General features: G+C 52.8%; 11 protein-coding genes across 11 annotated transcripts, besides 1 other annotated feature; 6 read left to right on the forward strand and 5 right to left on the reverse strand.

Annotated features, from left to right (window-relative positions):
* Window positions 1-3,038: 3,038 nt before the first annotated feature.
* Window positions 3,039-3,125: a sequence feature (Short protein (CCOS01_12135, KAK1517878.1) was converted to a misc_feature.).
* Window positions 3,126-3,283: 158 nt separating this feature from the next.
* CCOS01_12136 (uncharacterized protein) lies at window positions 3,284-4,125 on the reverse strand (the record flags this gene model as incomplete). The annotated part of the gene is made up of 2 exons (XM_060460285.1): window positions 3,284-3,374; window positions 3,611-4,125. The coding sequence occupies 2 exons, from the start codon at window positions 4,123-4,125 to the stop codon at window positions 3,284-3,286; spliced, it is 606 nt and encodes a 201-aa protein (XP_060309228.1).
* On the forward strand, window positions 3,667-4,167 carry CCOS01_12137 (uncharacterized protein; the record flags this gene model as incomplete). The annotated part of the gene is made up of 2 exons (XM_060460286.1): window positions 3,667-3,951; window positions 4,150-4,167. 2 exons carry the CDS (start codon window positions 3,667-3,669, stop codon window positions 4,165-4,167), a joined length of 303 nt encoding a protein of 100 aa, XP_060309229.1.
* Window positions 4,168-4,356: 189 nt separating this feature from the next.
* CCOS01_12138 (uncharacterized protein) lies at window positions 4,357-4,552 on the forward strand (the record flags this gene model as incomplete). The annotated part of the gene is made up of 2 exons (XM_060460287.1): window positions 4,357-4,396; window positions 4,449-4,552. The coding sequence occupies 2 exons, from the start codon at window positions 4,357-4,359 to the stop codon at window positions 4,550-4,552; spliced, it is 144 nt and encodes a 47-aa protein (XP_060309230.1).
* A 249-nt stretch (window positions 4,553-4,801) lies between these two features.
* On the reverse strand, window positions 4,802-4,891 carry CCOS01_12139 (uncharacterized protein; the record flags this gene model as incomplete). Its single annotated transcript, XM_060460288.1, has 1 exon — window positions 4,802-4,891. One exon carries the CDS (start codon window positions 4,889-4,891, stop codon window positions 4,802-4,804), a length of 90 nt encoding a protein of 29 aa, XP_060309231.1.
* A 1,537-nt stretch (window positions 4,892-6,428) lies between these two features.
* Window positions 6,429-7,262, reverse strand: CCOS01_12140 (uncharacterized protein; the record flags this gene model as incomplete). Its single annotated transcript, XM_060460289.1, has 3 exons — window positions 6,429-6,506; window positions 6,562-6,649; window positions 6,859-7,262. 3 exons carry the CDS (start codon window positions 7,260-7,262, stop codon window positions 6,429-6,431), a joined length of 570 nt encoding a protein of 189 aa, XP_060309232.1.
* Window positions 7,263-8,794: 1,532 nt separating this feature from the next.
* Window positions 8,795-9,743, reverse strand: CCOS01_12141 (LSM domain-containing protein; the record flags this gene model as incomplete). The annotated part of the gene is made up of 6 exons (XM_060460290.1): window positions 8,795-8,925; window positions 8,977-9,058; window positions 9,114-9,425; window positions 9,486-9,557; window positions 9,636-9,644; window positions 9,720-9,743. The coding sequence occupies 6 exons, from the start codon at window positions 9,741-9,743 to the stop codon at window positions 8,795-8,797; spliced, it is 630 nt and encodes a 209-aa protein (XP_060309233.1).
* Window positions 9,744-10,210: 467 nt separating this feature from the next.
* Window positions 10,211-10,856, forward strand: CCOS01_12142 (ribosomal L5P family protein; the record flags this gene model as incomplete). Its single annotated transcript, XM_060460291.1, has 3 exons — window positions 10,211-10,355; window positions 10,414-10,496; window positions 10,563-10,856. The coding sequence occupies 3 exons, from the start codon at window positions 10,211-10,213 to the stop codon at window positions 10,854-10,856; spliced, it is 522 nt and encodes a 173-aa protein (XP_060309234.1).
* A 1,338-nt stretch (window positions 10,857-12,194) lies between these two features.
* CCOS01_12143 (ATP synthase subunit alpha) lies at window positions 12,195-14,472 on the forward strand (the record flags this gene model as incomplete). The annotated part of the gene is made up of 7 exons (XM_060460292.1): window positions 12,195-12,266; window positions 12,512-12,669; window positions 12,807-12,863; window positions 12,925-13,045; window positions 13,100-13,568; window positions 13,634-14,151; window positions 14,209-14,472. The coding sequence occupies 7 exons, from the start codon at window positions 12,195-12,197 to the stop codon at window positions 14,470-14,472; spliced, it is 1,659 nt and encodes a 552-aa protein (XP_060309235.1).
* Window positions 14,473-15,105: 633 nt separating this feature from the next.
* CCOS01_12144 (carbohydrate kinase) lies at window positions 15,106-16,388 on the forward strand (the record flags this gene model as incomplete). The annotated part of the gene is made up of 4 exons (XM_060460293.1): window positions 15,106-15,208; window positions 15,279-15,376; window positions 15,477-16,196; window positions 16,257-16,388. The coding sequence occupies 4 exons, from the start codon at window positions 15,106-15,108 to the stop codon at window positions 16,386-16,388; spliced, it is 1,053 nt and encodes a 350-aa protein (XP_060309236.1).
* Window positions 16,389-20,527: 4,139 nt separating this feature from the next.
* Window positions 20,528-21,341, forward strand: CCOS01_12145 (uncharacterized protein; the record flags this gene model as incomplete). The annotated part of the gene is made up of 3 exons (XM_060460294.1): window positions 20,528-20,600; window positions 20,913-20,985; window positions 21,068-21,341. 3 exons carry the CDS (start codon window positions 20,528-20,530, stop codon window positions 21,339-21,341), a joined length of 420 nt encoding a protein of 139 aa, XP_060309237.1.
* Window positions 21,342-25,247: 3,906 nt separating this feature from the next.
* CCOS01_12146 (uncharacterized protein) lies at window positions 25,248-25,436 on the reverse strand (the record flags this gene model as incomplete). Its single annotated transcript, XM_060460295.1, has 1 exon — window positions 25,248-25,436. The coding sequence occupies one exon, from the start codon at window positions 25,434-25,436 to the stop codon at window positions 25,248-25,250; it is 189 nt and encodes a 62-aa protein (XP_060309238.1).
* Between the last annotated feature and the right edge of the window lie 670 nt (window positions 25,437-26,106).

The following is a 26,106-nucleotide window of genomic DNA, read 5'->3' on the forward strand; positions in this document are numbered from 1 at the left end:
CCATGCACGACATCTGGCGAGCCTTTCAGAGACGTTGAGAGTTGCACCCCCGGATTCAGGCACACTTCGGGCAGCTTGACCCAGGCACGAATTGTGCCAGTCCGCACCTAGTTTGATATGATGCCGCTGTGATCGGCCTCTGCACCCCGGCTCTCTCCACCATCACGGAAGCTTGGACTTAACGCCGTCAAATATTGACAGCAGCACCCTGTGCAACCTTTCTCGCTTGCATGCAACCGGGCTCGAGCGTCGTCTTCAACACTGGCTGTCACCTTTTCCACCACCTCGTGCCTGTTGATCCCGCAGACACGACTCGCTTTGTCGTCAGAGCGCAAATTCCTGGCAGATAATTGGCGCATTGCATAGCCAGGGCAACACGACGAACGATTTCGAGGCCGACCTGGCAGCCGCACTACTTCTGTTACCTGTAACCCTCTGAGGGCATCACCGAAAAGATCGCCGCCGCTAATGCGAACACGCAAAACTTGTCAACATCAGATGAGTGTCCTCATTGCAGCCACAATGACCGCAGGGTGCTGCATCGAGCCAATAAACCAGCACTATGAGGGTGCAAGCAGGCCAGTTGAAGGAAGCTTTGCATCTTCTTACACAATGCCCTACTTCCAGGCTTTCCTGTATCATTACAAAGTACGGATGTCAAGGCCGAGTGGACGATTCTTTGTTGTCTCCAACATGGCAACACCAAGTTGACCCAGAGAAAATCCACCGGGATGCCACCCTGGCATCGGAAGCGTCCCATTTCTATCAACGTCCCAACACGCAATTTACCCTCCGGCGCTGCTTTTCCCCGACTGGATTCTAAGAATTGGGCCCTCGGCAGCGTCTCCGTATCAAATCTTCCCTCAGCTCCGCTTCCTAGCTGGGCCGTTGTCATAAACCTTCATTGCTGAATGCAGTCACGAACTTTCCTCCTAGTTGACAGCCCAGCCACCAATGGCTTGAATTTCTTGACGAGACGAGACTACGGCCGCGAAACGTCCCGGCCCTAGGGTCCAGACTTCAGATCCAAGAGCTTGATCGGCTCGAATGAAAAAAAAACGCCCCTTTCTCTAGTAAGAGATCCTTGCTCAGAGGAGTCCCTGGATTTAGTCCTATGTCGGAACAGGCACAGCCAACCGCTCTTGTCACAGAAATCTCTCAGTTTTTTGCTTTTAAACGTCTGTTCGACTAGGCTGGAAGACACCCCACTCGTAGATCGGCCCGTGACACCAGCGACCTTGAGCCACGAAGCCATATTCATGTTGTGAGTGCGGGTCTAGGGAGGACTTCCAAACGCAAGGGGCAGGCCAGCTTGACCAGCGTCTTGCGCAAGGGGGATTCGTCAACAGCAATGGGAAGAAACGCCTAGAATAGGTGTCGCTAAGCAACTTCTGCTCGCAAAGCCCGATTGGAAGACTCTTCAAGAACTCGCAACTCTTTGGCTGACCGGGATTCCGCAGCTTGATGCCAATGCCCGAGCTCGTCTTCAACAGGGACCTGCCTACCTTTGTCGGAGCCGCTCTTCGGTCGCGACTCGACAGCCCGTGCCTACCGCAACCTCATGTGACACAAACAACGTCGTGTCCTTCCTCTACGATACGATCCAGAGCTGACAGATGCTGGCAAGTTGGGTCGTCGCCTCACTCCTACCGTCAAGCCCGCTTTCGAGACTCAAGTCAGTTTACAATGGAAGCGGTCTAGTCACTTTGGTGGTCTCAGGTCATCGTCGACCACACGATGGGCAGTTCTTTTGGCATACCTTCACCCAATCCCGACTCTGACCTCTCATCAATGGACGATTTTCCGATGGATATTCATCAGCAGCTTTACCGTTTCCGGGATTCTCATTCGATCACAGGGCAGACCCGCTCCAGTACGGAAACATCGCACTGGTGACTGAGACAATACCTCCGGACGCCGTACTCACGCTTCCGGATGCAAGTCGACGGTCGCCAAAGTATCTAGGTAGCTCGACCTGAGAGGGGCAAGCTCATCCAATTGACCGTCGTCAGTGAGAAGATACCACAAATCATGAGGGCTGGTGATTGGCCATGGCGGCGTCAGCCAATACACAAGCACTAGTTATGGCAGTGCCGTCAAGCGAAGGTACGCCACAGTCTCGACTGATTGCTTTTCCGACTTCGGTGTGGACACCGCCTCTGCCACCTCCCTCACAGGTCAAATGATTTAGCCAGTTTGTGAGCCACCCAATGGCGCCGATTTTGGGTGTGCCCTTCGTAAGCTGTCGACAAGAGGCCAAGCAGGTGTAAAAGTGCTGCAAATTACTTCAGGAAAGAGACCCATGGCACACTTTACACAGCGGCTAACAACATGGTGTCCTCTGAGGTATCTCGTGGCGAAAGTCACCGCGGCTGTACTATTGTGCATCCGATAAAGATGGGGTTTCCAATACCTACTGCTAGACTTGAGACCTGCATAGTAGGTGTTGCGCGAGGCAACCAGCATCTAGAGGAAAAAGCAATGACTACGAGGCATGATAACTTGGCCATCGTGTCATGCAACTTGTCGAGCGTGGGCATTACTTACTTCTGTCCGCGACTCGCGAGTTCGAGTCGATATTTCCTGTCCACTGTATCCGCAATGTCAACTGCCAATCACTTGAAACGCGTACTGGCCCTGTCAATATTCTTCCCCATGACAGAAAAGGGAAAAATGACATCGTAGTAGTCAACGACAGCAAACCAGCTTGGCGGAGGTCGCTAGCCGAGTCTCGCAGCTGTTCATCGCCTTTCTTCCCGCCCAAGGTACTCAAAGAGTGCTTGCTCCTAGACTTGATGCGACGTTGGTCCCGAAGCAATTGGCATTGCGCTCTACATAACCAGATCATCTGCCGTCAATTATTGCATATGGTCCACGGATGGATCGACAAGTTTACAAGACTGCGATGCGACTAAGCATCAATGCCATATCACCAAATACGACTGTCTATCCAGGCAAGCCAGGCTCCATAAGCTCCTATCCCGCGTGACAGGCATTACAAATTCTTCAGCTCATCTCCTCTTCAGCTTACACAAATACTACCACGGTTTCGGTCGTCCAAGGTTTTTCGCGTCCTTGCGGGCGGCCGTAACATATAGTAGTCGTACTGTGTGTCCAGAGCACATTGGCTGTTCTCGTGTCACGGAGGATGAGCTTAGCAAGTTCTTCCCACACTTTCGTTAATCCGATCTCTTGTCATATCTTGTCGAGTTAACCATGAACGGCTAGATTTTCCCATTCAATCGCAGATGTCGCCAGCCGTAGTAAGTACATAATCGGGCCATCAGACAGCCACACCCTCCCGAGCAAGCCACACGATCTCATCGCCAATCACTACCGAAGGCACATCACCGTTCTCGGCACCTTTCGACACTCTGTGACGCACGGGTAGCAGCGATCTCGGGCCATCACTTTTGATTTGGATTGGCAATATCGGAAGCAAACCACCTCCAACCCTGAAAGCCACGAGCTCTGCTGTAGCTACCTGCTCTCGTCGATTATCTATCGGCCAAGCCCCCAGAAGAGAGACATCAAACGTGTTTCTCCTAAGCTTATTAGCAGGAAAACGATTCCTCTCAAAAGCAAAAACCATAGCAGGATGTGTGTGTACCTAGCAGCCTTCGAGTCAGAAAGTCGCCTCTCCGTGCCGGATGACGACGAATGCCTATGTCGGTGGCGGCAGGTCTCCATCACCACGCAGAGCTGGTGATGCAAGGGGTGCAGCAAGCTCTCGCCTACGTCGTGCTCACAACGTGGGATCACGACCGGGGTCCGGGAACGTTCCGGTCCAGTTACCCTAATGCTCGAGATGTTGCTCCAGAATTGAACACCGGCGAGACCGGCTTCCCCGTCGTGCAGCTTCCGGGAATGCATGACGGCGCGGCCCCTCCCAATGGTGTCCATCTGCTTGCAGACATTTGCGGCAGCAAGACCTTCACACTGTCGGTGCAGGTACGCTGCGGCCGATGCGGCCGGGGATACTGAGCGTCTGCTTCCGACTGCGGTGGGTAGTCGGTCCTGAGGTCTGGGCCCTTTCGCTGTCGACTTAGTGCTCTTCCCGTCGAAGCCTTTCCGGAATCTTCCATCACCTAGCGGAGGTTCACGGACGTACGGCTCTTGGAGCATGACGGCCGTACTAACAAGCCACAGGCTATTTCCGTCGCCTAGTCGGAAAGCAACCTGACTAATATCTCGATTCTGGACGGGAGTCTCTATCCGGCATATAAACGGTTGAAGGTAGCCAAGATCTCGAGATCTAGGACGTCGAGTCGAGCCTACGAGGTTGCTGCGGGGGAAAAAGCGATCTCCATTCTTGGTATCACAGAGGTAGACGTGCTCCAAGCGGATCTCGTATCCATGTTCTCTCACTCGTGGAACCGACAAGCTGGGACGGCTAGTAAGCAACGACCTCGAGAAGCTACGACACGCGAACACGCGACGTGCGACACCGACTGAACAGAAAAATGTCTTCATCTCCACGCGGGTCCAGCCCCAGACATACGCAAAACCATTGACCCATCGCTCCCCTCCTACACATGGAGGGAGTGCGTAGTCGACGACCGAAGCGACCCAAGCTGAGACAAAAATGGAAAATTTTGTGCAGTGGTAACCGTTCCAACGGGCGCGTGCTTTGGGATGGAGTAAGTAAGTCAGTAAGAGAGACAATGTAATCTTGCGCGGATGCTGTGACAGGGAGGCGGGTGAGAGAGAGTTGTGGAAATGAAAGTGACAACGTTTTAATATACCCCCGGTGCCCCGGCGCCGCGGCCGTTGATGGCGAGTTACGCAGGGAGAGAAAGCTTTAGATGACGGGATAGATGCAAAGGGATGATCTATCCGATTTAAATCCTGGAAACCACGTTTGGACGTTTGGACCTACTTGTCTTGCCATACAGAAGGAAATCGTTTTGTTTTTCCTTTCCCTCTCCCACGTTTTATTGTTGAACTTGCAGGAACTATCGAGCGTTGTGCTGTGCTCGGCAGGGACTCGGGAAAGGGAGTGGAAGGGATGGGGAAGAAGGAGTCAACTGTCTCTCATATCTTTAAGCGATACCGACCATGGATTTCACCATTTGCTAGTTTGGTCTTGCTCGATAACCGACGTTTCGTTTCATCCTGGAAGCTATTAGTTTAGGCGTGCCAGGTAAAGCATTCTGGTGTCTGACTGACGCCCGAGGCGAGCGGGCTTTTCATCACTGAGATTACAAGTCGACGTACGCAGCTTTGACGGCATGTTTCGATCTTGGGCTTACCAGACCTTTGAGAATGTGACGAACGTTAAACTACGTACGTCGACTGCTGGCTTAACGAGCGAGATGTAAAGTCGTGTTGAGTACTCCATATTGGAGTGGTGTATGAGCATCGTGTCATTTGTGCTCGGGGTACTTGCTCGATTATAGAACTTCCGTCAGCCATATGAATCGAGAATACATGAGTGATTGGTGGTAACCTTGCCGATGCCGGGATGAGTATATGTGTCTAAGGCCGGTTCTCCAGGTGGGCGTACTCTACCTCGTTGCTGTTCCCTTCGTTCTCACATTGTACTTTGGGGTTGGATGCGATGGAGAAGTGACTCGAGTTGCTTTCCTGATGATTTTCTACCTGATGGTAGAGGGATTGGATCAAAGAGGTGCTATGATTTCATTGCCCTTCCCCGTGTGAAGCCTCTTCTTTGACCAATTGGCCGCTTATCAACCTGTGTAAATCAACAACCATCTTCAACCGTGGCAATAAAGTCCTCAACGCAAGATGCTATACATGTAGACCCTTCGAGACAGAAATGTGGTAATTCACTCACAGATCTCGGCGTAGATATCAAGCTGCTGTTGCTGGGCATTCTGTTCTATTGCATCCGCGTTCCACGAGCCGCAGGCCTAGAGCAAGGAGTATCGCCAATGTCTTTGGGGCGATGAACCGAGGTCATTAGTTTGTTGGGTGTTCCACGTGAGACTCGAGCATTCGAGCTTATTAACCGGTTCTTAGTGGCATAAGGGATGATCTAGAGCAACTATGGGATATTTGTCCTATCATCAGAGTCTCGGGAATCATCATTGAAGACTTTCCATTGCTATCTGGCTATCTTTCCGTGCCCCCACTCCGAAGAACTACACAGAAGCCCTCGGCCACTTCGGAACAAAAGCTTGAGCAAACAACTACGAGACGGGTCAATGTACGATGGTTTGGTTGTGTTTGGTTGTAACTGTATCATTTGGATCTTCTCCTGCCTGCCTAACTCATCTGACGATTTCAGTCCAGCACCTAGACCAAAGTTGTCCAAGATGCGTTTACTTCCATATCTTCTTTCGCGTCTCACACCAACCCAATGCCGGCGACTCATGCTACCCACCCGAATGGCTAACCGCGAGGAAAGATCAAGCTGTATGATATTGCCAAAGTGGTGAAGGCCGGTGTCTGTTCATCACCAGGTCCTAGACGTTGGCAAGAACCTTCTCCCAAATTGCCTTGCACGAAGCCTTGTGGATCTTGCGATGGGTCCTTCGACAGTCCTTTGGGAATTTCAGCTTCTCTTTTCCAAGAACCCCATCGAGCTTGAGTACTCACGATGCCGCAGTACCAGGAAGCCTGGCAGTGGCCGCACTTCTTCAGGTTGATACCGTGGTCTGCGTGAATCTTGCCGCAATGGAAGCAGCTAAGCCCAAGCTGTTAGTCGATGCCTCGTATGGACAATCCGGCTAGACTTACCTTGGCTCGTGAAAGTCTCGAGGCGTTCCCGACTGATAGTTGTCGAGCGCAGCAAGGAATTGCGCTTATCCGGGGTCACGGAAACCAAAGTCCATCATCTGCAAGGCAAAGCGATATTGGCAAGGTATCTTGGGAACGAGGTCGCGTAGATGCTACATGTCGTCCGCCTTGATCTTGGCTCCGCCACGCATCATCAAGGCGCCGACAACAATGGTTCGGTACTGGCCTTGATGCTCGTGTTCGAGGGCTCGATACTTCTTGAAGAGTTCGTCGCCGACTCCGGAGTCAAGCCGTCCTCGGATTTCTGTGACGAAACCGCGGAGGAATTGTGCATGTTCCTCAGTTTTGTAGCACTCTCTCGTCTGCATAGGAGCAACCATGTCGGTCTTATTGATCATGAGATAGAGATCAAGCTTCTCAGGACCATCGCCGAAAGCTTTTCTGATGGCGGCGACGATGTCAAGATCCTTGTCGCCCTCGAAAAGCCCTGATGTATCATTGTTCAGCAGAGAATAAGAGAGGGGAGGGCAGGACAGCATGCGGAATCCCCAACGACCCATGTTTAGGTTAGAAGGTCTTTCTGAAAGGACGAATAGACCAACGATTTGAGATCCTGAGGGTGACCAGACCGTAGGATGTGATGATTCAGGTGCGAGAAGGTCCTCGCAACAAGGAATTACAAGGTAGGAGCGAAAGGCAATGGAGTGAAGTCGGCAAAGTCTGAGACGACGTGGAAGAGTTGAAGTAGGCAGGTAGGGAGGTACCTCATGTAGACGACGGGATCACGCACCTGCCGTTTGCAAGACAGGCAAGGGCAACGACCGCTCCTTCACCAAACATCTAGCTAGGAAGGGGCAAACGTTACTCTGAGGTGGTCGCATGAGGTAAGCGTCAACACGTAGAGAAGACCAAAAAAGAGTTCACCCCCCCGGTGCTGGACTGGGGGCTACATCTCTTGGTGCTCATGCTGGGATTCGAACTCGGGTACTCTCGTATGCGCTGAGCCTGTCGTCGAGTAGGCTGGTTGGTGTAGAATTCAATTGTTGACCATTAACCACTCCACCACCCAGCCAGTTTGACCTGACACGTCGACCTAGACGGGCGCCTCCTGGCTGGTGACAGGAATGGACTTGGAGGGGTATATATGGGCTTCCTGGGTATTCAGGTGGAAGGCACAGTCAACACTCACCCGCTCCTTCCAACCCGGACTACCTACTTTGCCTACCTTACCCGAACTAAGGTAGATAGACGCCATGGCCCTCTCGCAAAGGTTGCGTCACGGGAATATCTCGCAGCATGTGTAGGAATGAGAATGCAAATCATTGACTTTCAAGGCTTGCCGAGAGCAAACGTAGTCTCATTCATGTGTAAGTTTCCAATTGGTCATAGGCGGTATTTGATCTCTGCACACGGATCTGCATGAGTTTGAGGATATGCCATCAAACAAACGGATGCTCCGGGAAGGGAGGCCCATCTGCAGTGTGCCGATGAACATGCCGTGTCCGTAAGGTAGATTCCGATCCCGCTTTTTAAGTGCCCCCAGGTTTCCATCTATTTTCTTCTAAGTCTGTTCAAATATGCTCAACGCCATCCCCGACAGTTGTGCCAGATGGGAGCTGTTGATAGGCTGTTTATGTTCAGCCAGCAATTGACTAAGTATCTGACCGTCTAAGAAGCTCAACGATCACCAAGACACCATTCTGCAGTCAGGAATCACATCAAAATCAACATGAAGAACCGAATTAGTGGTTGGGGGGATGGCAATGAGGTGGTACGTTGTGGTGAATATTGTGCTGCCTAGGTATTGATATAACAGCAATCGCCGGTTACCTATGCTCCTCCTCGAAGTGACTTGGAGAACTGTCGAATGAATCCATGCTGCCCATTTCTTTCCGCAAATCCAACGAGTATAGGTTGGCAAGTTGACCTATGACTTGTTCAGGGGTAGAGAGGAGGCCGATTAACAACGTGCCTGTTCTGCCCGATTTCTTTTTTGTTCGTAATCTTGACATTCATCCCCAAACGCCAATGGTATCCGTGAACCATCCTCCAACTACAAAGCATGCGAGGTATCGATATCTTTATCCGTAGCCTATCTTCGCGGGGGAGGGTTGAAGCCCGGGGCTCCGCCAGGAGGGCCAGGGTTGAAACCAGGAGGAGGGAAGGGGGCGTTTTGAGGGAAGCCCGGGGGCGGGAAGGCACCGGGGAAGCCCGGGGGAGGAGCTGTAAAGTGTGAGAAGCGCATTCGCGGGTCAGAGGGGTATGTGTACTCACCACCACGTCCACCAAAGGGCGGGGCACCAGGGAAACCAGGGAATCCGGGAGGAGCACCACCTCCAACGCCAGCAGCAGGGCCCTACGTTAAAAGTCAGCGTCCGAAGCTCATGAATAGAGAATAGTGGGGTACTAACGGCCAGTGATGGGGGAGCCGGGGCGGCGCCGCGGCCGGCGGGTCGCGCAACACCAGGACCAGCGGTGAGACCGGCCGAAATTCCGCCAGGCGCGCTCTTTCCAAGTCGTGCACTGGGGTCCGCGGGCGGCTCTGATTCCACTGACAGGGAGACAATGTGTGCGCCGCGGACAATCGTCAGGCCGAGGGTCCGCTTCTCCTCCTTCTCGATCGTTTGGCCGGAGCTGGAGCTAGCGCCAGGGGCGGCAGGCTTGTTCTGTCTGATCTTGACGCGTCTGAACTCTTCGGTATCGGCGAGGACGAGGTTCATGTGCTGTACAGATTGTCAGCATGATTGTAGAGACGCGATTGAGGGTAAAATTGGGTTGCGCACCTTGTCAAATGCAAGCATCTGTCCGGTCATCTGGCGGCCATCGTTCAAGGTAACCCTCATGCGGTAGTTGATCTATTAAGTCGCGTCAGTCTGTACTCTGGGCAGTAGCCTGAATCGATCGTCGGGTAGTTCTCGAGGAAAATTACGTACGTAACCGGCCTAGAAATGAAGAACTTCGTGTCAGCCTGTATTGTCAACCTTGAAACTTTGAGAGAAAGGTCAGGAGTTGCTCACCATCTTGCCCTGTTTGTTCGACATCTTGGGTGATGTTTGTGTGAGGAGCTACTTTCGTAGCTGCTCTAAGTCTTCAAAAAATTGATGTTATGCTTGTTGCGAAGCCTGAGAGACTTCAGCGCGACTGTTGATGCTTGCGATAGGCAGAGCTTCAGCAGTCAGAGGATATGGAGACAAATTTCGGGAGGCTGAGGGAACCTTGGAAGGCTGAGGCCAAACGACGGGACCCTCCATGCTTGCAATCGGTACGTAGCTTGATGTGGCTGATGGAAGCATCTGCTTGGGCTTCTGTGGCTCGTGGTTGTGGCTAAGAACACGGGTGAGTGCACCACTTCCAAGTGGGTCGTCACCCACCTTCCTTGCAAGGGCTCGCAAACCCCCCAAAACACAAAGTCTTTTTTTGCCAATTGGCGCCGAACTTTTTCCCACTTTGACAATCGACAATCGACACCAAACGCCCAGCCAGCCGTACCGCAGTACTAACCGCCAAAATGTCGTCCGAGAAGACCCAGAACCCCATGCGCGAGCTTCACATTCAGAAGCTCGTTCTCAACATCTCCGTCGGCGAGTCTGGTGACAGACTGACCCGTGCCGCCAAGGTGTTGGAGCAGCTGTCCGGTCAAACCCCCGTCTACAGTACGGCATCACCAAAAATTCCCACGACAAGAAACGATGAACTAACAGTACCCGACAGGCAAGGCCCGCTACACCGTCCGTACCTTCGGTATCCGCCGTAACGAAAAGATTGCTGTCCACGTCACCGTCCGTGGCCCCAAGGTACGACAATTTTGGCGGAATTCGAAACTGCGCAGGAAGGATGGTGGACTGACTTGATGATTACAGGCTGAGGAGATTCTCGAGCGTGGCCTCAAGGTCAAGGAGTACGAGCTCCGCAAGCGCAACTTCTCCGAGACCGGCAACTTCGGATTCGGTATCTCTGAGCACATTGATCTCGGCATCAAGTACGACCCCTCCATCGGTATCTACGGCATGGACTTCTACGTCTGCATGACCCGCAAGGGCGAGCGCGTCGGCACCCGCCGCCGCTGCAAGGGCCGCATCGGCTCTGGCCACCGCATCAAGCGTGACGAGACCGTCAAGTGGTTCAAGTCTCGCTTCGATGGCATTGTCCGATAAATGCTTTCATTTCCTGCGACGAACGAAAAAAGACACTGGGACGGCTTGGGTTAACGGTTGGCGAAAAGTGGGAAACTGGCTTATAAGGCATGTACTTTCCAGCAGTTGTTCATACAACACGCTTGACTTGAGCAAAAATTCAGTCAAGCCGCGGCCTCAGAGACCGACCGGCGTCATGCCGGCTTACAACACAAGTTCCTTCTTACCGTGATGCTGCTCATGATTCTGTTTGGTGACGATGGCCCGCGATATGGAAGCGGCCTAGGCGTTGGTGGTTTAGCTAGTCTATTTTAGTCCAAATAAGCTACAATACTGTACTCACGGCCTAAGTCTCCCATCTCGCGTGAAATGGTAAGCCAATTTTCCTTGCCAAGATTTGACCTCACTTCTTGGGGCTGCACGTGACCAGTGTTGCATTGAGATTCGATTTTGGCCTCAAGGCTCAACGGCGGGTAAGACTACGAGGCTGACGGCAGAAATGCGACTCGGATTTCACATTGCTCCGAGGCGGTCAGGCTCGGTGTTCCCGGCCGGATGGAGGCACCAGAGTCCCACAGCTTCAGTATGCCTTCCGTATACGTGCACTGTGTCCTGTGCCTCTGGGCTCTCAAAGAGTGCTTGAAGTCGGAGAGGTTGGCATTCCTCAAGAGAGTGGAATTGCACAGTGGAGAGCTTTGCACCAAAAATGCCGGGGAAGGGGGGGGACAACACTGGGAAGCTACCTGGACTAAGAGAACAGCGCATGCATGCAGATATGAGAATAGGTAAGGTCAAGGGATAATTGAAGCTATCATGATACCTAGACAATTACCGGGGCGATGGCTGAAAAGTCCCGGTATCGCAATGGATGGCGACAGCTATTTTATCGCAAACTCAATGGGTGCGGCGGAAAGCCAGACTGGCACCAATTTTTATGTTTTATTATTTTTTTTTCACTCGGGCCCAGTTCCCCTTCCTTTCGGTTGAGATTAGATCGTCCTTCCCAGCGCGTTAAAGACCTGTCAATGTCAGAGCGTCTTTTCCCCCTGTCTTATGTAAGTCAGGCATTTCACGGGGTTACGGGGCCACGACGGGCACGTATGCGGTGGTCGGAAATTGTTAGGGAGATCTCGGGTTGGACTGAGGCAAAACTCGACGGCCCACCGTGATTGGCCGGCCAGCACAGCTTCGGCTCCACTGCTTCCTCACTCTCTTTTCCCTCCACTGGGCTTCTTCCAAAAAAGACTCGATTTGCACTCCTTCAAAGGCACCTTCATCAACCCCAATCTCCCCTCCACTCAATTGCATCTATTGCAATTGATTCTCCTTCGATCTAGACAGTGTCCAAGATCTTCTAATATGTTCCGCAACGCCCTCCGCCAGTCGACGCGCGCCGTCGGCGCCGTCTCTGCTGCCGGCAGAGTCGCCGCCGTAAGTCCACACCTTCCGTCAACCTCCCCATCCCCGAACCGACGTCAATTCCATCCAAAAACATCAGCAATCGATTCCGCGATATCCAATTAGGTCACTCCGAGCTTTTTTGACCTCGCGGGAGTCGCGTTGCTGGCGTGGAAGAGCTTTTCATCGAGCTCCCTTGGGGGATGCGTTGCTGTTTTGGGGCGGGAGCCGCCCATAACATTTTCGGCCGTTCGGCTAACCTGTTTTTTCACCCTCAGGCCCGAAATGCCGCACCCGCCGTCTTCAACATGCAGACTCGCACATACGCCGAGGCCAAGGCTTCCCCGACCGAGGTTTCTTCCATCCTCGAGCAGAGAATTCGTGGTGTCCAGGAGGAGGCTGGTCTCGCCGAGACCGGCCGCGTCCTGTCCGTCGGGTACGTTTAAGCGGCATCTCTCGGCATCGCGAGCCACCATCGGAAAACCTTCAATGCATCATCGGACTGCACGAGGAGCTCGCATGTCAACTCATCGGCACCAAGAAAAGTTTTTGCTAACGGGGAGGGAACAACAGTGATGGTATCGCCCGTGTTCACGGCATGGCCAACGTCCAGGCTGAGGAGCTTGTCGAGTACGTTAAGCGCCCTTTACTTACTTCGGAGATGCATCGCGTCTAACTCTTTCACCTATAGGTTCGCCTCCGGCGTCAAGGGCATGTGCATGAACCTCGAGGCCGGCCAGGTCGGTGTTGTGCTTTTCGGTTCTGACCGTTTGGTCAAGGAGGGCGAGACTGTCAAGCGTACCGGAGAGATTGTAGGTTCAACATGCTTACTCGACTACGGCCAATGTTTATTAACAACACTATAGGTCGATGTTCCCGTCGGTCCCGAGCTTCTCGGCCGTGTCATCGACGCTCTCGGTAACCCCATTGACGGCAAGGGTCCCCTTAACGCCAAGGAGAAGCGCCGTGCTCAGCTCAAGGCTCCCGGCATTCTGCCTCGCAAGTCCGTCAACCAGCCGGTCCAGACTGGTCTTAAGTCCATCGACGCCATGGTTCCCATTGGCCGTGGTCAGCGTGAGTTGATCATTGGTGACCGTCAGACCGGAAAGACTGCCGTCGCCCTCGACGCCATCCTTAACCAGAAGCGTTGGAACAACTCCAACGACGAGACCAAGAAGCTTTACTGCGTCTACGTCGCCGTCGGTCAGAAGCGTTCCACCGTCGCCCAGCTCGTCAAGACCCTTGAGGAGAACGATGCCATGAAGTACTCCATCGTTGTCGCTGCCACCGCCTCCGAGGCCGCTCCCCTTCAGTACATCGCTCCCTTCACCGGTGGTAAGTAAACACTCGTGCAGTTTAGTCACACTTTCAGAAGACAGGAAACTAACATATCTCTCCAGCCTCCGTCGCTGAGTGGTTCCGTGACAACGGCAAGCACTCCCTCATCATCTACGACGATCTGTCCAAGCAGGCCGTTGCCTACCGTCAGATGTCCCTGCTGCTTCGTCGTCCCCCCGGACGTGAGGCCTACCCCGGTGACGTTTTCTACCTCCACTCTCGTCTTCTCGAGCGTGCCGCCAAGATGAACGACAAGCTTGGTGGTGGTTCCATGACTGCCCTTCCCGTCATTGAGACCCAGGGTGGTGATGTGTCTGCCTACATTCCCACCAACGTCATTTCCATTACCGACGGCCAGATCTTCTTGGAGTCCGAGCTCTTCTACAAGGGTATCCGTCCCGCCATTAACGTCGGTCTTTCCGTCTCTCGTGTCGGTTCCGCCGCCCAGCTTAAGGCCATGAAGCAAGTCGCTGGTTCCCTGAAGCTTTTCTTGGCTCAGTACCGTGAGGTCGCTGCCTTCGCCCAGTTCGGTTCCGATTTGGATGCCTCCACCAAGCAGACCCTCAGCAGAGGTGAACGCGTAAGTTGACAATACATCGGTACCCCCTTTCGTGACAAGTACTGACCAATTCTACAGTTGACCGAGCTTCTCAAGCAGAAGCAGTACTCCCCCATGGCCGTCAACGAGATGGTTCCCCTCATCTTCGCTGGTGTCAACGGTCACCTTGACGCGGTCCCCGTCGCCAAGATCCTCCAGTGGGAGGCTGACTTCCTGTCCCACCTCCGCACCAACGAGTCCGACCTGATTGCCACCATCGACAAGGAGGGTGCCCTCAGCAAGGACCTTGAGGCCCGCCTCAAGGACGTCATCACCACCTTCACCAAGAGCTTCCTGGGCTAAATTTTTAAGTCTCACCTGACATAATAAATGGTCCGACTGGGAGCGCTCGGGGTTGATGTAGCTGTCTATACCGAAGTTTTTGTTTGCCTAGAGGCGTGAGGAAATCTCGAGGGTTTTGCGCCGGTCCGAGGGAAGCACCAGGGGACGCGATATTTGGGGAAGGATCTCCAGTCGAACCACTTGTAAAATAGAGCTCAAGACTCAATTAACGCCCTCGATTCCTTTTGTCCTTTCATGAACTTGTTCCCAGTAATTTGTTTCGCCGTGATATGTTGTAGTCTGGAAATTCGTACAGCAAAGCAGACGAGGCTCGGCTGCCAATCGTGAAATTTCAGTCGCTTTACTGTACTAAAGGCAAGCTATCGCGTCGTTGAAGTAGTCAGCTGCCGCTCACAAATCATCTTGCCGGACTCCCAATAGCTTTCCGGAACGCGCGAGGAGGACGGCGGGCCCTTAAGAGCGCGCCGGATTCTGAGGACGGCCTCGGCCGCCTAGCGGGTCAACTCACAAATAGTACGGGATGTCGGCAGGTGACATCATCTGGCTGTCAGAGCTCCCAACGTCAACTTAACTTATTGCCCCTCGCACAACTACCCAAGTTCAACCGTACTCTGTGAATAATACAACCTCATAATGTCATCTGACTCTAGAACTCCGGAAATGTCTGCGGCAACGAAAGATGTTCTCGGCCGGGTGCAGCGGATGATTCCGCCCATGTTGGAGAAGTTCCACAAAGGTGATTGCATGGTTCAAAGTCCCGATGTGATGGTTGAAGCTCTTCTCTCTTACTTACACTTTACGACCAGGACAACTGGGCCGCGTCGCTGTTCTCGGTGGCAGTGTCGATTACACGGGCGCGCCGTACTTTTCAGCCATGGCGAGTGCCAGGCTAGGATGCGATATGGTAAGTCCAGTCTTGTCCGGCCCCGGTCTCTCACGTACCGGCTTCATCAGGGCAACGCGGGATGCCTCATGATGTACTGAGCTGAGAACTGGAACCACAGTCCCACGTAATCTGCACCCCCGGCGCGGCTTCAGTGATTAAAACATACTCGCCAAACCTGATGGTCCACCCCCTCATGCGCCAAACCCCATCAGACGCGGCGGAAGCCGCAGCAACGGACTCGGAGAAGATCTCGGGTCCCATCATCGACATGCTCGCCCGCCTACACGTTCTCGTCATCGGGCCCGGACTCGGCCGCGACCCGCTGATGCAGGAGACCGTCGCGCGCGTCATCCGCGCCGCCCGCGAGCGCTCGATCCCGCTGGTCCTTGACGCCGACGCGCTGCTCGTCGTGCAAAAGGATCCCGGGCTGGTAAAGGGATACGAGCTGGCCGTGTTGACGCCCAACGTCGTCGAGTTCTCGCGGCTTTGTAAGGCGCTCGAGGTCGATGAGGGGAAGGTGAAAGAGCAGGCGGGTGGTGGTGGGGAGGAGAAGGAGACGGCCAAGGTCGAGGCGCTGGCGAGGGCGTTGGAGGGGGTGACTATTGTGCAGAAGGGGGCCAAGGACTTTATTTCGAATGGGAGGGATACGTTGGTTGTTGATCTGCAGGGCGGGTTGAAGAGGAGCGGTGGGCAGGGTGATACGCTTACGGGGTCGATAGCGACGTTTTTGGGGTGGAGGCATGCGTATCTTGAGGGGTTGTGGGATAGGGGCGGCGAAACGATCAAGCAGGATGAGTTGGTTAGGCTTGCTGCTTTTGGAGGAAGCGCTATCACGAGGGTAAGTTGGGTGTTCGTTGCTGAGATAATGGATGAATTAGTGGCTGATGATTGCTTATAGGAATGCTCCAGGCGTGCTTTCCTGAAGAAGGGCCGCAGCTTGCAGGCGAGCGACTTGACTGACGAGGTCCACGGTGCCTTCATGACGCTGTTTGGTGAGGTGGATGGCAATGCTGGCGCTACCAAGCTGTGATGGAAGAGGATGTCTACGGAATCGTGTAGTCGTAGTACAGTAGACGAAGATAATGCCATGCGGTGAACAACATTGATCGTCAGCTTCTTTCCTTGAACAGCTGCTCCCAATATCGTCAAAAGGATGCTCGACCCCGGGCAGGTAATTTCCGGGTCAATTAGAAGCTGCCTAGTCAGTTGCATTCGTGGGATGGGAGACATCAAAAAGGGCAAGAGGGTAGAAAAAGCAAAAGCTCGGGTGCGCAGTCCGTAAATCGAACTGCGCCCCTACGAAATCCTCCATCCGTTGACTTCTCGAGATTTCATACCAAGTTCTTTACTAACGGACCAGGGCGTTATACCGCTCGACCATGGGGATCGATTGGGCTTGGTTGATGAATGACGACCTCGACCTGAATATAAGTCCAGCTGCCTGCCTGGGTTTGACGCGAGGGGTGCTGAGGAGGGAAGGAGCGAAGATGGGATGAGGCTGTCGACACGTGTGGGCCTTCTCGAAATCTGGCAGCCACTGCCGATGGCGAGCCGAGGCTGCGAGAACGCTGCGAGAACGATTTCCTTAGTTTATAAGGTATCCTTAGAACACTAGAGATAAGATGAATGCTCTTCTGCTAATAATAGAAACAAAGGTTTACATAGCTTCTGAGCTGTAACTTCAGACAAAGTCACTAAGTTCTTTCTATATGTCTTTCCTCCTTATTCTACTCATCTTTCCCCTAGATATTCTTTGGTATTAATACTTTGTATAATAAAAGCAATGACATATGATAAACCTCATAGTCGTTGGTCTCGAAGTCTTATCAAGGCAAGATAGCATAAACCCAAAACCTCTATCCCAAGGACCTACTCAAGAAAGACTATCACGCTCACAGGCTAACGTTCGGCCTCTCCTCTCAATTATCGAGTATTACCACGTGATGCCGCGAACAGCGCTCAAAGGCATGGTTCACTGCCGGATTCATTCACGGCATACCAGACCTATGTATGAATGAAACCCTTTCCTACTAGCCACATCTAAGGAATCTAACAGAATGGTCAGTCTTGATCGCATTCCTGCGACCGTCATGGCAAGAGCATGATGCTTCGACAGCATCCTCTTAGGAAGAAGAATTCTAGCACTACTCCTCAACCAGGTTCGCTTTATATTCGTAGAACAGATAAGTGCGGACGCAAACGGAACAATTTTAAGTGTTGACATGGTGGTTCCATTCTGCCAAAGAGAAAGTGACACATTGGCGGAAAGTCATAGAAAACATTTTTTCCCAACGCCTTCCCTAGTATAACCATGTGCTGACAACTTCGACTTCACACGGGGCTGGCGTACATTTGTCAAAGCGTATTTATTGGCAATGACCTTTATACTAAGTACCTCAAGGTCTGAAATCGTTGAGCGAATGTTCAGACTCTACTTACCAATCATTCGCGTCATACAAAAAGGCTTGCCACGGTCCCCAAGGCTGGGGTTGACATACACTCACTTCCTGGGGATTGGTAGGATGGCCTGGCCAAAGCCATAGCTTGTTGGCAGAGTAATGCAATGTTCGCTCAGGTGACCTTATTTCCCACCTTATTCAAGGCAGCTTCACCTCCTTTTTAATCCTTCATTCATAACTTCAAGTCATTCTTATCGACGTATTCGTCTGATGATGAGACGAAGCAGATGGAACCTAGAGTCTCTCGATCTTTGACTTCCAGCTTCCAACCTCAACTTCAAGCACACATCTGAGAGAGAGATTGCGCATGATGCCTTGCTATAAGATATTAAACACCAATACATCATGCCCCATAAGCTTGATTCCGCCACAGGTAAGCGCTAAAGAGGCCCTTGAGGTTGTAGTGTTCTGGAAAACCACCGCTGAAGCGCAGAGATTCTCTTTATAGACCTGACGTGGAAGATAACAAGTAAAGTGAGGTTTCTCTGCCTTTTTTCAAGTTGATAATGGAAGGAGAAGGTTCAGGTTGATCTGAAAATCTTTGATAAACCGGGCCTTGAAAGTGACAGGCCAACAGATAACGGTCCATTGATCATGCTCTGTGATGTATTAGATATTAGAGAGCAATTTGAATGTCCCATCCCGAAATCACCATCTGAACGTTTGGCCCCCATGGAGAATTATCTTTAGGTCTATCGAGGTCATAAAGCGTAGGCAGATGAACCCTCGTGGGGAAACCTAGTTAAATACTTCACAATATGCTTGATACCTTGATAACACAAGCAAGCTAGCCCTGGTCAACGAGCATTCACTACCATGTGCTCAACCCAGCTGGACCTCACAAACCCGGCAGAGAAACACATCACTTAGAAACTTACCTTTACTCTCAATTTGAATGGTCTATCAAGATGGACACCTTTCCATTGCCCAACCTTACTCGGAACAAAATCCGGGAACCCGCCGGTACACTCCCGAGCTACCTCTACCAAACTTACACCTCCCCGGCTACGAACCCGATGATGTCCCATCCCCTAACAACGGCAGCAGATACAAAGAAACAAAGAGCGACTAAAGCAAAACAGAAGAGCAGTCAACCCCGAAACCCCAGATCTACCCCGAGCCATCTCGTCCGAACCCCCTTCTTCACCATGCGTCAGCCCGCAAACGAACATCCCGGACTCCACACGAAGTATCCCCGAGAAACACCATCCCGCTTCTTCCCCGCGTTTTCCTTTACCCCGGCAAGCCCCGGGTTCCTCCACCTCATCCGCGGCTTTGTGAGTCTAGACTGAATGTAAGCTATTGTGTAAGATAACGTGCACATGTGCATCCCGTAAAGGAGCTACAGCCTGAAACCGAAGCGGTGCAGAACCGATACATGTTGGCAGAAAGGAGGACGGGGGTTCGCATGCGGCATCCGCACCAATCCGTCAGCCTTACCCGCTCCCCTCAATCTACAATACAAACATGGGGAAGACTCCCATACAACTGATTCCATAAGCGCCAGGCTCCAGTAACTAGACGAGAGACGGATATCGCGTCAAATTGGGGGGCTCTAATTTCATGATCCATGGCCTACCTACACTTCACGCTCACGAACGACAGATCTACCATTTGCCTCAGCATAGGTAGGTACCTTATCCAAATCTTTAACATTACTGAATCGTATCAGGCAAACACTTCCCCATGATTTGTTAGGTATGCGGTGTAGTTAAAAAGATTACAAAAAATAGGCTGATAATGGCATTTCCACCCCCCCCCCCCCCAATCGGCGGCTCCATCCGCTCCAATGCGAGATGTTCGGTTCAGTCCGCAGAGATCCGTCCAAACATCGATCCACCACTCCGGCAGTCCTGGTCTAGATTCCTTGGCTGTCTTTGAACTACCTATCTCTTCCGGATAAGATTGGTCGAGCTACTCTGATAGCAGGAGCAAGAAAAAACAACAACAGAGAGAGTGGACGGGGGTGGACGATTTGTATTCTCTTTCTTGTTCTCAAATCAATTTGATGAATCAGTTAATTCTTCTTCATGTCAACCACCTTAAGGTCAAAAACCGGCATTGGAAACAGCACCCCTTGAGGCTCTGTCATCTCTCGTACACGCAAGATGGACACCTCGAGAAATGCGCAGCAGTGTTGTACCCCAGAATCATCAAGGTCTTTCTGTCCTTAGTTGACCATGCATAATGGCTTTCACCAACCTCATCCTCATCCTTCCGAGGTTCGCACTTCACCTTCAAATATGAGGTAAGCAACCTTAGTCATCACAGCTCACCTTCCTCCCCCAAACGGACCTGGAAATTCCATCCAATCATGACCCTTTCTTCTCTACCATTTCCGTTTGATGCCCACCTTTTATTCCCGGGAGCATGGAAGCCACAGCACCTTCAGCACTGTAATAGCCAGTACAGAGGCGCCCGTTGCGAGTCCCCGTCCCGTCCGATTAAGGTGCGCGGGAGTGTGCCAGACAGTGTGCCAGCGTAGAGTGCACGTCCAGTCCGCGCCCGCGAAATTTCGGAGCGCCGCAGCAGCAGCAGTGTCTGTCTGCAGAGGGAGGAATGAGCTTTGGTCATCGCCTCTGCCTCTCAACAATTTCGCGATCCAAACCTGGAAAACTGTCCGCCGCCGCCTCTTCCACTCTCCGACCAACCTCTTGCCAATTGCCCCTTCACGATAATCCCTTTCCAAACCACAAACACCATATTCAAAATGGCTGCTATTGTCAAGGCGATCAACGCGAAGATCAGGTCCAACCCTGTGTCGGACTATGTCTGCTCTACCCGTACGTTTTTGCCCGCGCTCGAATTTTTTTTCATTCTCTCGCAGCTCCGTTGTCCGGAGTTAGCGGGGATTATCCCACACAGCAAATGGGAAAAGGGAGCTTGCTTGAAGCTATCACCAGCTATCGCATGGCATCCTCGAGTCCCGGACAATCATTGATGCAGCTCGTTTGATCGAATCCGTCGCGATTGGCGTGCCGGACCGCCCCCCTCCAGACCCCCGGCGCTTACGGACCACGATACTCCGGTGCCGGCCGCTCGCGATAGCTTCAAGATGGACTCTGGACGGCAAGCTAACCCGTTATGCACCACAGACTTCTGGGGCCCCGTCTCTAACTTTGGTATCCCTCTGGCCGCTGTCATGGACACCCAAAAGTCACCCGACCTGTACGTCGAATCCTTCCTCGTCTCCCCGCTATCCGCTTCCTCGGACAAGATAAGATGCTGATACACCATCTCCTTTTTGTAGGATTTCCGGCCAGATGACGGGTGCTCTCTGCATCTACTCTGCCACCTTCATGCGCTACTCCCTCGCCGTCTCGCCCAAGAACTACCTCCTCTTCATGTGCCACTTCATCAACGAGGGCGCCCAGCTTACCCAGGGATACCGTTACATGCAGTACAACTACTGGGGAGGAAAGGAGGCTTCCGCAACCAAGGACGCGTTCGAGACTGTTCAGAAGAAGGCTGATGCCATCGAGGCCAAGGTCGAGACCAAGGTCAAGGAGGCTGTCGGCAAATAAGTGTGAACCCTCACTCGAGGGAGAGGGAGAAGCTTGGAAAGGGGGCGATACGAGGCGGAAGACACTTGCTGGCTGGGTGTGGAAAGGCCCTCGCCAACATAATAACGACGCAGAGGGGGATGTTCGAGTTTGATGTGAAAAGAGCGCCGAGGGCTTGTCATGAGCCCACGGCTGTGGTAAGGTCTTGACGGGAAGGAATCCCCGTCGACAGCACGGCACAGCATAGCGTGGCATAACGTGGCATTGCCCAGCCGCGGCGGACGGTAGCTGGCGGTTCTGTACCATCACCTTGCATTGTTGTTTTGCTTTTCGGAAACGGACCCTGATTCCCCGGGGAAACACTCGGGGACGAGCCTCTTCATTGCGGCCCGCAAAGTCGTAGAATAGAACAGCGAACTGTTTCTGGAACCCGGCAAGTGTGGCAGCTCTGAATCGTGAAAAGTCAAAGTGATGTGCTTGGCAGCAAAGGGTTAAGGTCCGCAAGCCAAGCAAGCAGCCTGGACTAAGGTACTACCACATGGACCTGAATAAGGTGGGTAGCAGTAATGGCGAGCCGCAGGCGAATGAAAATGGGCACGGAGGCTGTCGTCGTCTTGACGGTGCTTTGACTGTGGGCCAGCGGTTCTCGGGGCTCTGACCCGAACTCTCAAAGTCCTTACAACCAAAGAAAAAAAATGGTCCTGTCGTCTTCTTCTTCCGCGCATCAAGGATCCAAATCAACCGCTCTTCTGGGCCTCAGTTGACGTCCCTGACGGACGGAGCGGAGCGGAGCCCTCCTATTTCGGGCGAATCGCGCATAGTTTCAAGGGCCAGGGCCGGGGCCGGAGACAGTACAGGGTGAGCTAAATTCGATGAGTCAAAAAATAGGGTGTCGTCTCATCTCCTCTGGACCAAAAAGCCGCGAGAGTCGAGGATACTGTATACGGCACCACCATGGCATGGTGGCATGGTGACATGGTGGCCCTCTCCGAAACTGCGAGAGCACCGACATGATGACCCCCACTCCCCTCCCTCGCTGCTGGCACTTGGAGTCTTGTACAGGCCGCAGATCTCGCCGGACGGCCGGCCGAGTGCAGATCCATCTTCGCTTTTGGGACCGCGCATGTGCTGGAGTCCGGCGTGATTAATCGTGGGGTGCAGGGCGGGTACGCAGACGGCGTATGCCTCAAATAACCTGTGATATCCGGACCTGGAAGAGTCACACAGAGGCCGATCACGCAAGCTGGCTGACCCTTTCCTCCTAAAGAAGGAAAGGGGGGGCCAGCCAGGTGAGATAAATGTCGCAGCATGTCATGAAGCCATCGCTAATTGCTATTACCATCGACATCCACGCGCTGATTTGGTGGCGGACTGAAGATACGCCGTGAGTAGACGTGCGCAGTTTCTTTGACCAAGAAGCTCGAATGCCCAAATGCCGGACCAGCCGAGGTCGGAGTATCCAGATCTGGGTTGAATGTCATCCTCATCTCATGGTGGGCTTATTTCCAAAATTTCATGTCAAATTTTCTCGCTCCTTCGCGCTTTGCGGCCTTGCCAACGCCGCTTTGGTGCTTGCGCGATCTGGGGGGGCAGAAAGAGGAAACGGAAAGAAAAAAATAGCCTTGTTGCAGATGGGGGGGCCAAGAGTCTTGGATCGTAGGTTACCCAGTAGTCCGGGCTTAGCTGCGTAGGATAATCTGGCCGAGTCGCCCTTGAACTTGCAGCGCAAGTGAGATCCAGCATGGCACCTTGGCGGTGTGATGAGTCGAGAATCAGATGGCTGATGCGAAGACTTGCATCTATACTGATTTGACGTTTCCAACCCTCCGTCGTCGTTGTCGTTTCAAAGACGTTGTAAAGTCGATCCGAAGGTGGTCTAGGAATCTAGGACAGCCCAGATAACTCATGTAACCAATAATGCGAGATTGGAGTTGGTAGTGGGAGAGATCTGACTAGTGGACCGGGAATAACGCTCAAGTAATTTATGGAGATGCGTGGTTTTGTCAAGATTGAGAAGAACCTGGAGGGTCTGGGGGGTGGTGCGCTTCCATACCCCCCGTGTGGCCTCGTCCGTATTGCTGGCCTGTTGCACATGTGGTGATGTCCATCCCCCTAATTGAAGAACAGAAAGTGTGGGCGGAGGTTGGTTGGCGGCTAGGTGGGATAGCCAGGCCGGGCCAAGGTCGGCGTGGCCTGCCTTGTCGTCGTTCCTGGGCACGCAGCCGTGACCCGTCAAGCCGCCGCCATGTCCCTCGGGGCAAGAAACCGAGGTCGACGATATCTTCGGTCTCCTTTGCTCTCTCGTTGCCGTAGGCTGTAAGCGGTACCTAGCACACGCCTCGGGAACAATGATAAAGGGGCACGAGTACAGCATGACGCGCCGGACGGATGAACCCTGTGAAAGTCACCCCGCATTGTGCAATGGATTGGACCGCGGGGCAGAAAGGGCGAAAAAGGTCAGGGACGAGTTGACGAGCAGGTGAAAGATTATCCATCAAAGGCTGATATCGCGTCGAGTTGTCCCGAAGCAAAAAGGGAGTAGCCGGTAGTTGTGGTGATTTGGTGGCAGTGGTGCTGGTTTCAAGACGCGGACGCCCGAAGGACACGGCGCAAAGCCGTGTTATCCTCGGCTTCGGCAGTCAAGAGGCCCGGAAGACCCATGAGGTTATTCTCGTGAAGCCGTGAAGTGCTCGTGGCATCGCGAAGTTTGCCGAATGTTTTGCTTTTCTTTCGGGAGTTGACGAGTTGATGTGACATGGTAGACGGCAACTTGGGGTAAGGTAACTTACAAGGTACCTGAGGGTGGAAGGGAAGCCGAGAGCACTGAGGAAGGAAAGAGTGAGGTGCAGTGCCTGCCGCTAGTTGCTCATGGTAATTGCGGTATTGCCTTGTGACAGGCGCCACCACCCGTACCTACCTTCAACAAAAAGATAAAAAAGGCAGGCGCGAAGTACAAGCGCGAAGTACAAGGTACATTTTACTACCTGGGGTGCTTTCCATACTGATGTTCATTGAATTGGCAAGTCCAGTTGTTAACTTGCATTTGTTTGCACAGGATGCTGTCGGTGCCAATCTGTCTTGCTTCCTGAGAACTCGTAACGAGCATAGGCACTTATTGCTTGTATCGGTTGAAAGTGCTTGTCTGCTGTTTCCCATGTTGCCCATAGACAGACAGCAGGCACTTGTCATGCCGGCAATGTCACTAACCCCGTCCTGAAGTAGTCACCTCGAGAAACCGTTAGTCAACCGGAGTAGAGCTGTTTGTATCGGCAGGCTCTGGTTGGTCAATTCCTTCTTGTCTAGCGGTGTTTTGCGACCCCGCCAATCTTTCTTTACTTTTAGAATATTTATTTATTTTCTGTTACTGCTGGCTGCATTCTTCAGATCTAGGCCTTGTGTTTGAGGGTCCTGGTAGACGCCTCTCGTGAGGTTCTTCTGGTTTGCCATGTTCACTATGAGGCTGTTCCATATTCTAAAGATAACAGTGTTTCTTTGGGGGTCGTTTCTGTTGAAGGTAGATCTCTTGGCTATCCTCACCAATCGTCTCAGGAGCTGCGGTCAAGGCGCCGGCGGGCTGGAGACGACCTAATAAACGGAGACGGAGGCTGGAGCCGGTGGAAACAGATCTCGGTCAGGGATGGGCGGGGATTGGGGGTCTTGCTGCTATTCTCAGGGCAGGCGTCCTTCTTCTCAGACTCTCACGGCGTTTCTCTCGCGGGGGCATTGCAGAGCCAAGAGGTATCAGCATCTCAGGTTGGTCTCCCATGGACGTTTCCTACGCAGTATGGATACTGGATACGGGTACCTGTCGCACCTTGATCCTTGGCAGGTTGTCGGGCCTTTCCATCAACTTTCCTCTTCAAGATGGAGTCATCAAGTTGAAGGCATTTGGAAATGGAACTTGAGTGACATTGCTCTGCATCCGTCTCAACCTAATGCCAAGGACGGCAGCAAGGCGAGGCGGTGGACTGCAGACATCCCAAGTGCGAGGATCAGCCATGCCATGCCGCCGTTGTCGTCAGTCAGGTGGGGGACATGGGAGATGAACATCGAGAAGCCGAATGCCGGGGAGACATTCCATTGCATGTTATGGCATGTCATTTTCGGTCCAGTCATCGTCTTGGTGGTTGATTGGCATATCGTGTACCTAATAGCGTTCGGGGGTGACTTTCTTGGGTCTCTTCTTTCCCCCTCTGGACTCTCTGGAGGCTCCTTCTTTTTTTTCTCTTGTCCTTCTTGCCGCGACAAAGCGGCTGTTTGAGTAGTGCAGCTTACATCGCAGAGTGGCCTAAGCTCCTGTCCTAGACAGGGCAGCTACCACAATCGAGGAGTGTCAGTGGACGAGGGGGGCAGGAAGGGAAGGGGGGAAAACTACCTACCTGCCTAGGTATCTAGGTATGGATGTACCTTGTATCTCGGTACCTTTGTACATGTTCCGCGGTCTCACCCCTCCCCCTCTTCTTCCCCTCCATCCATCCATCCATCCATCCCACCACCATCCTATGCTCCGTCTGAGCCAAATCTTCACCGTCCCAGCGGCGTCTGCAACGCGTCCCTCTTGCATCTCTGGCTGTGAATTGCATCCATGGAAGTACACCGGTACAGACGACCCTCAGAAAATACTTTACTTTGGCGCTAGCAGCTGAAGACAAGGTTCCCTCCTTCATGACACCGAAGGGTGGACAAGTCCCTCGCTCTCCGTCTCTTTTCTTGCCATGTCACTCAATCCCAGCTCCAGCCGCCAGCCTCCAGTCTCCAGTTACAGCATCGTCGTCGCGGGTTCCCT

The sequence above is a fragment of the Colletotrichum costaricense genome, assembly GCF_030867565.1.
Source record: "Colletotrichum costaricense strain IMI 309622 chromosome Unknown Scaffold_14.1, whole genome shotgun sequence".
In the NCBI taxonomy this organism is placed as follows: domain Eukaryota; kingdom Fungi; phylum Ascomycota; class Sordariomycetes; order Glomerellales; family Glomerellaceae; genus Colletotrichum; species Colletotrichum costaricense.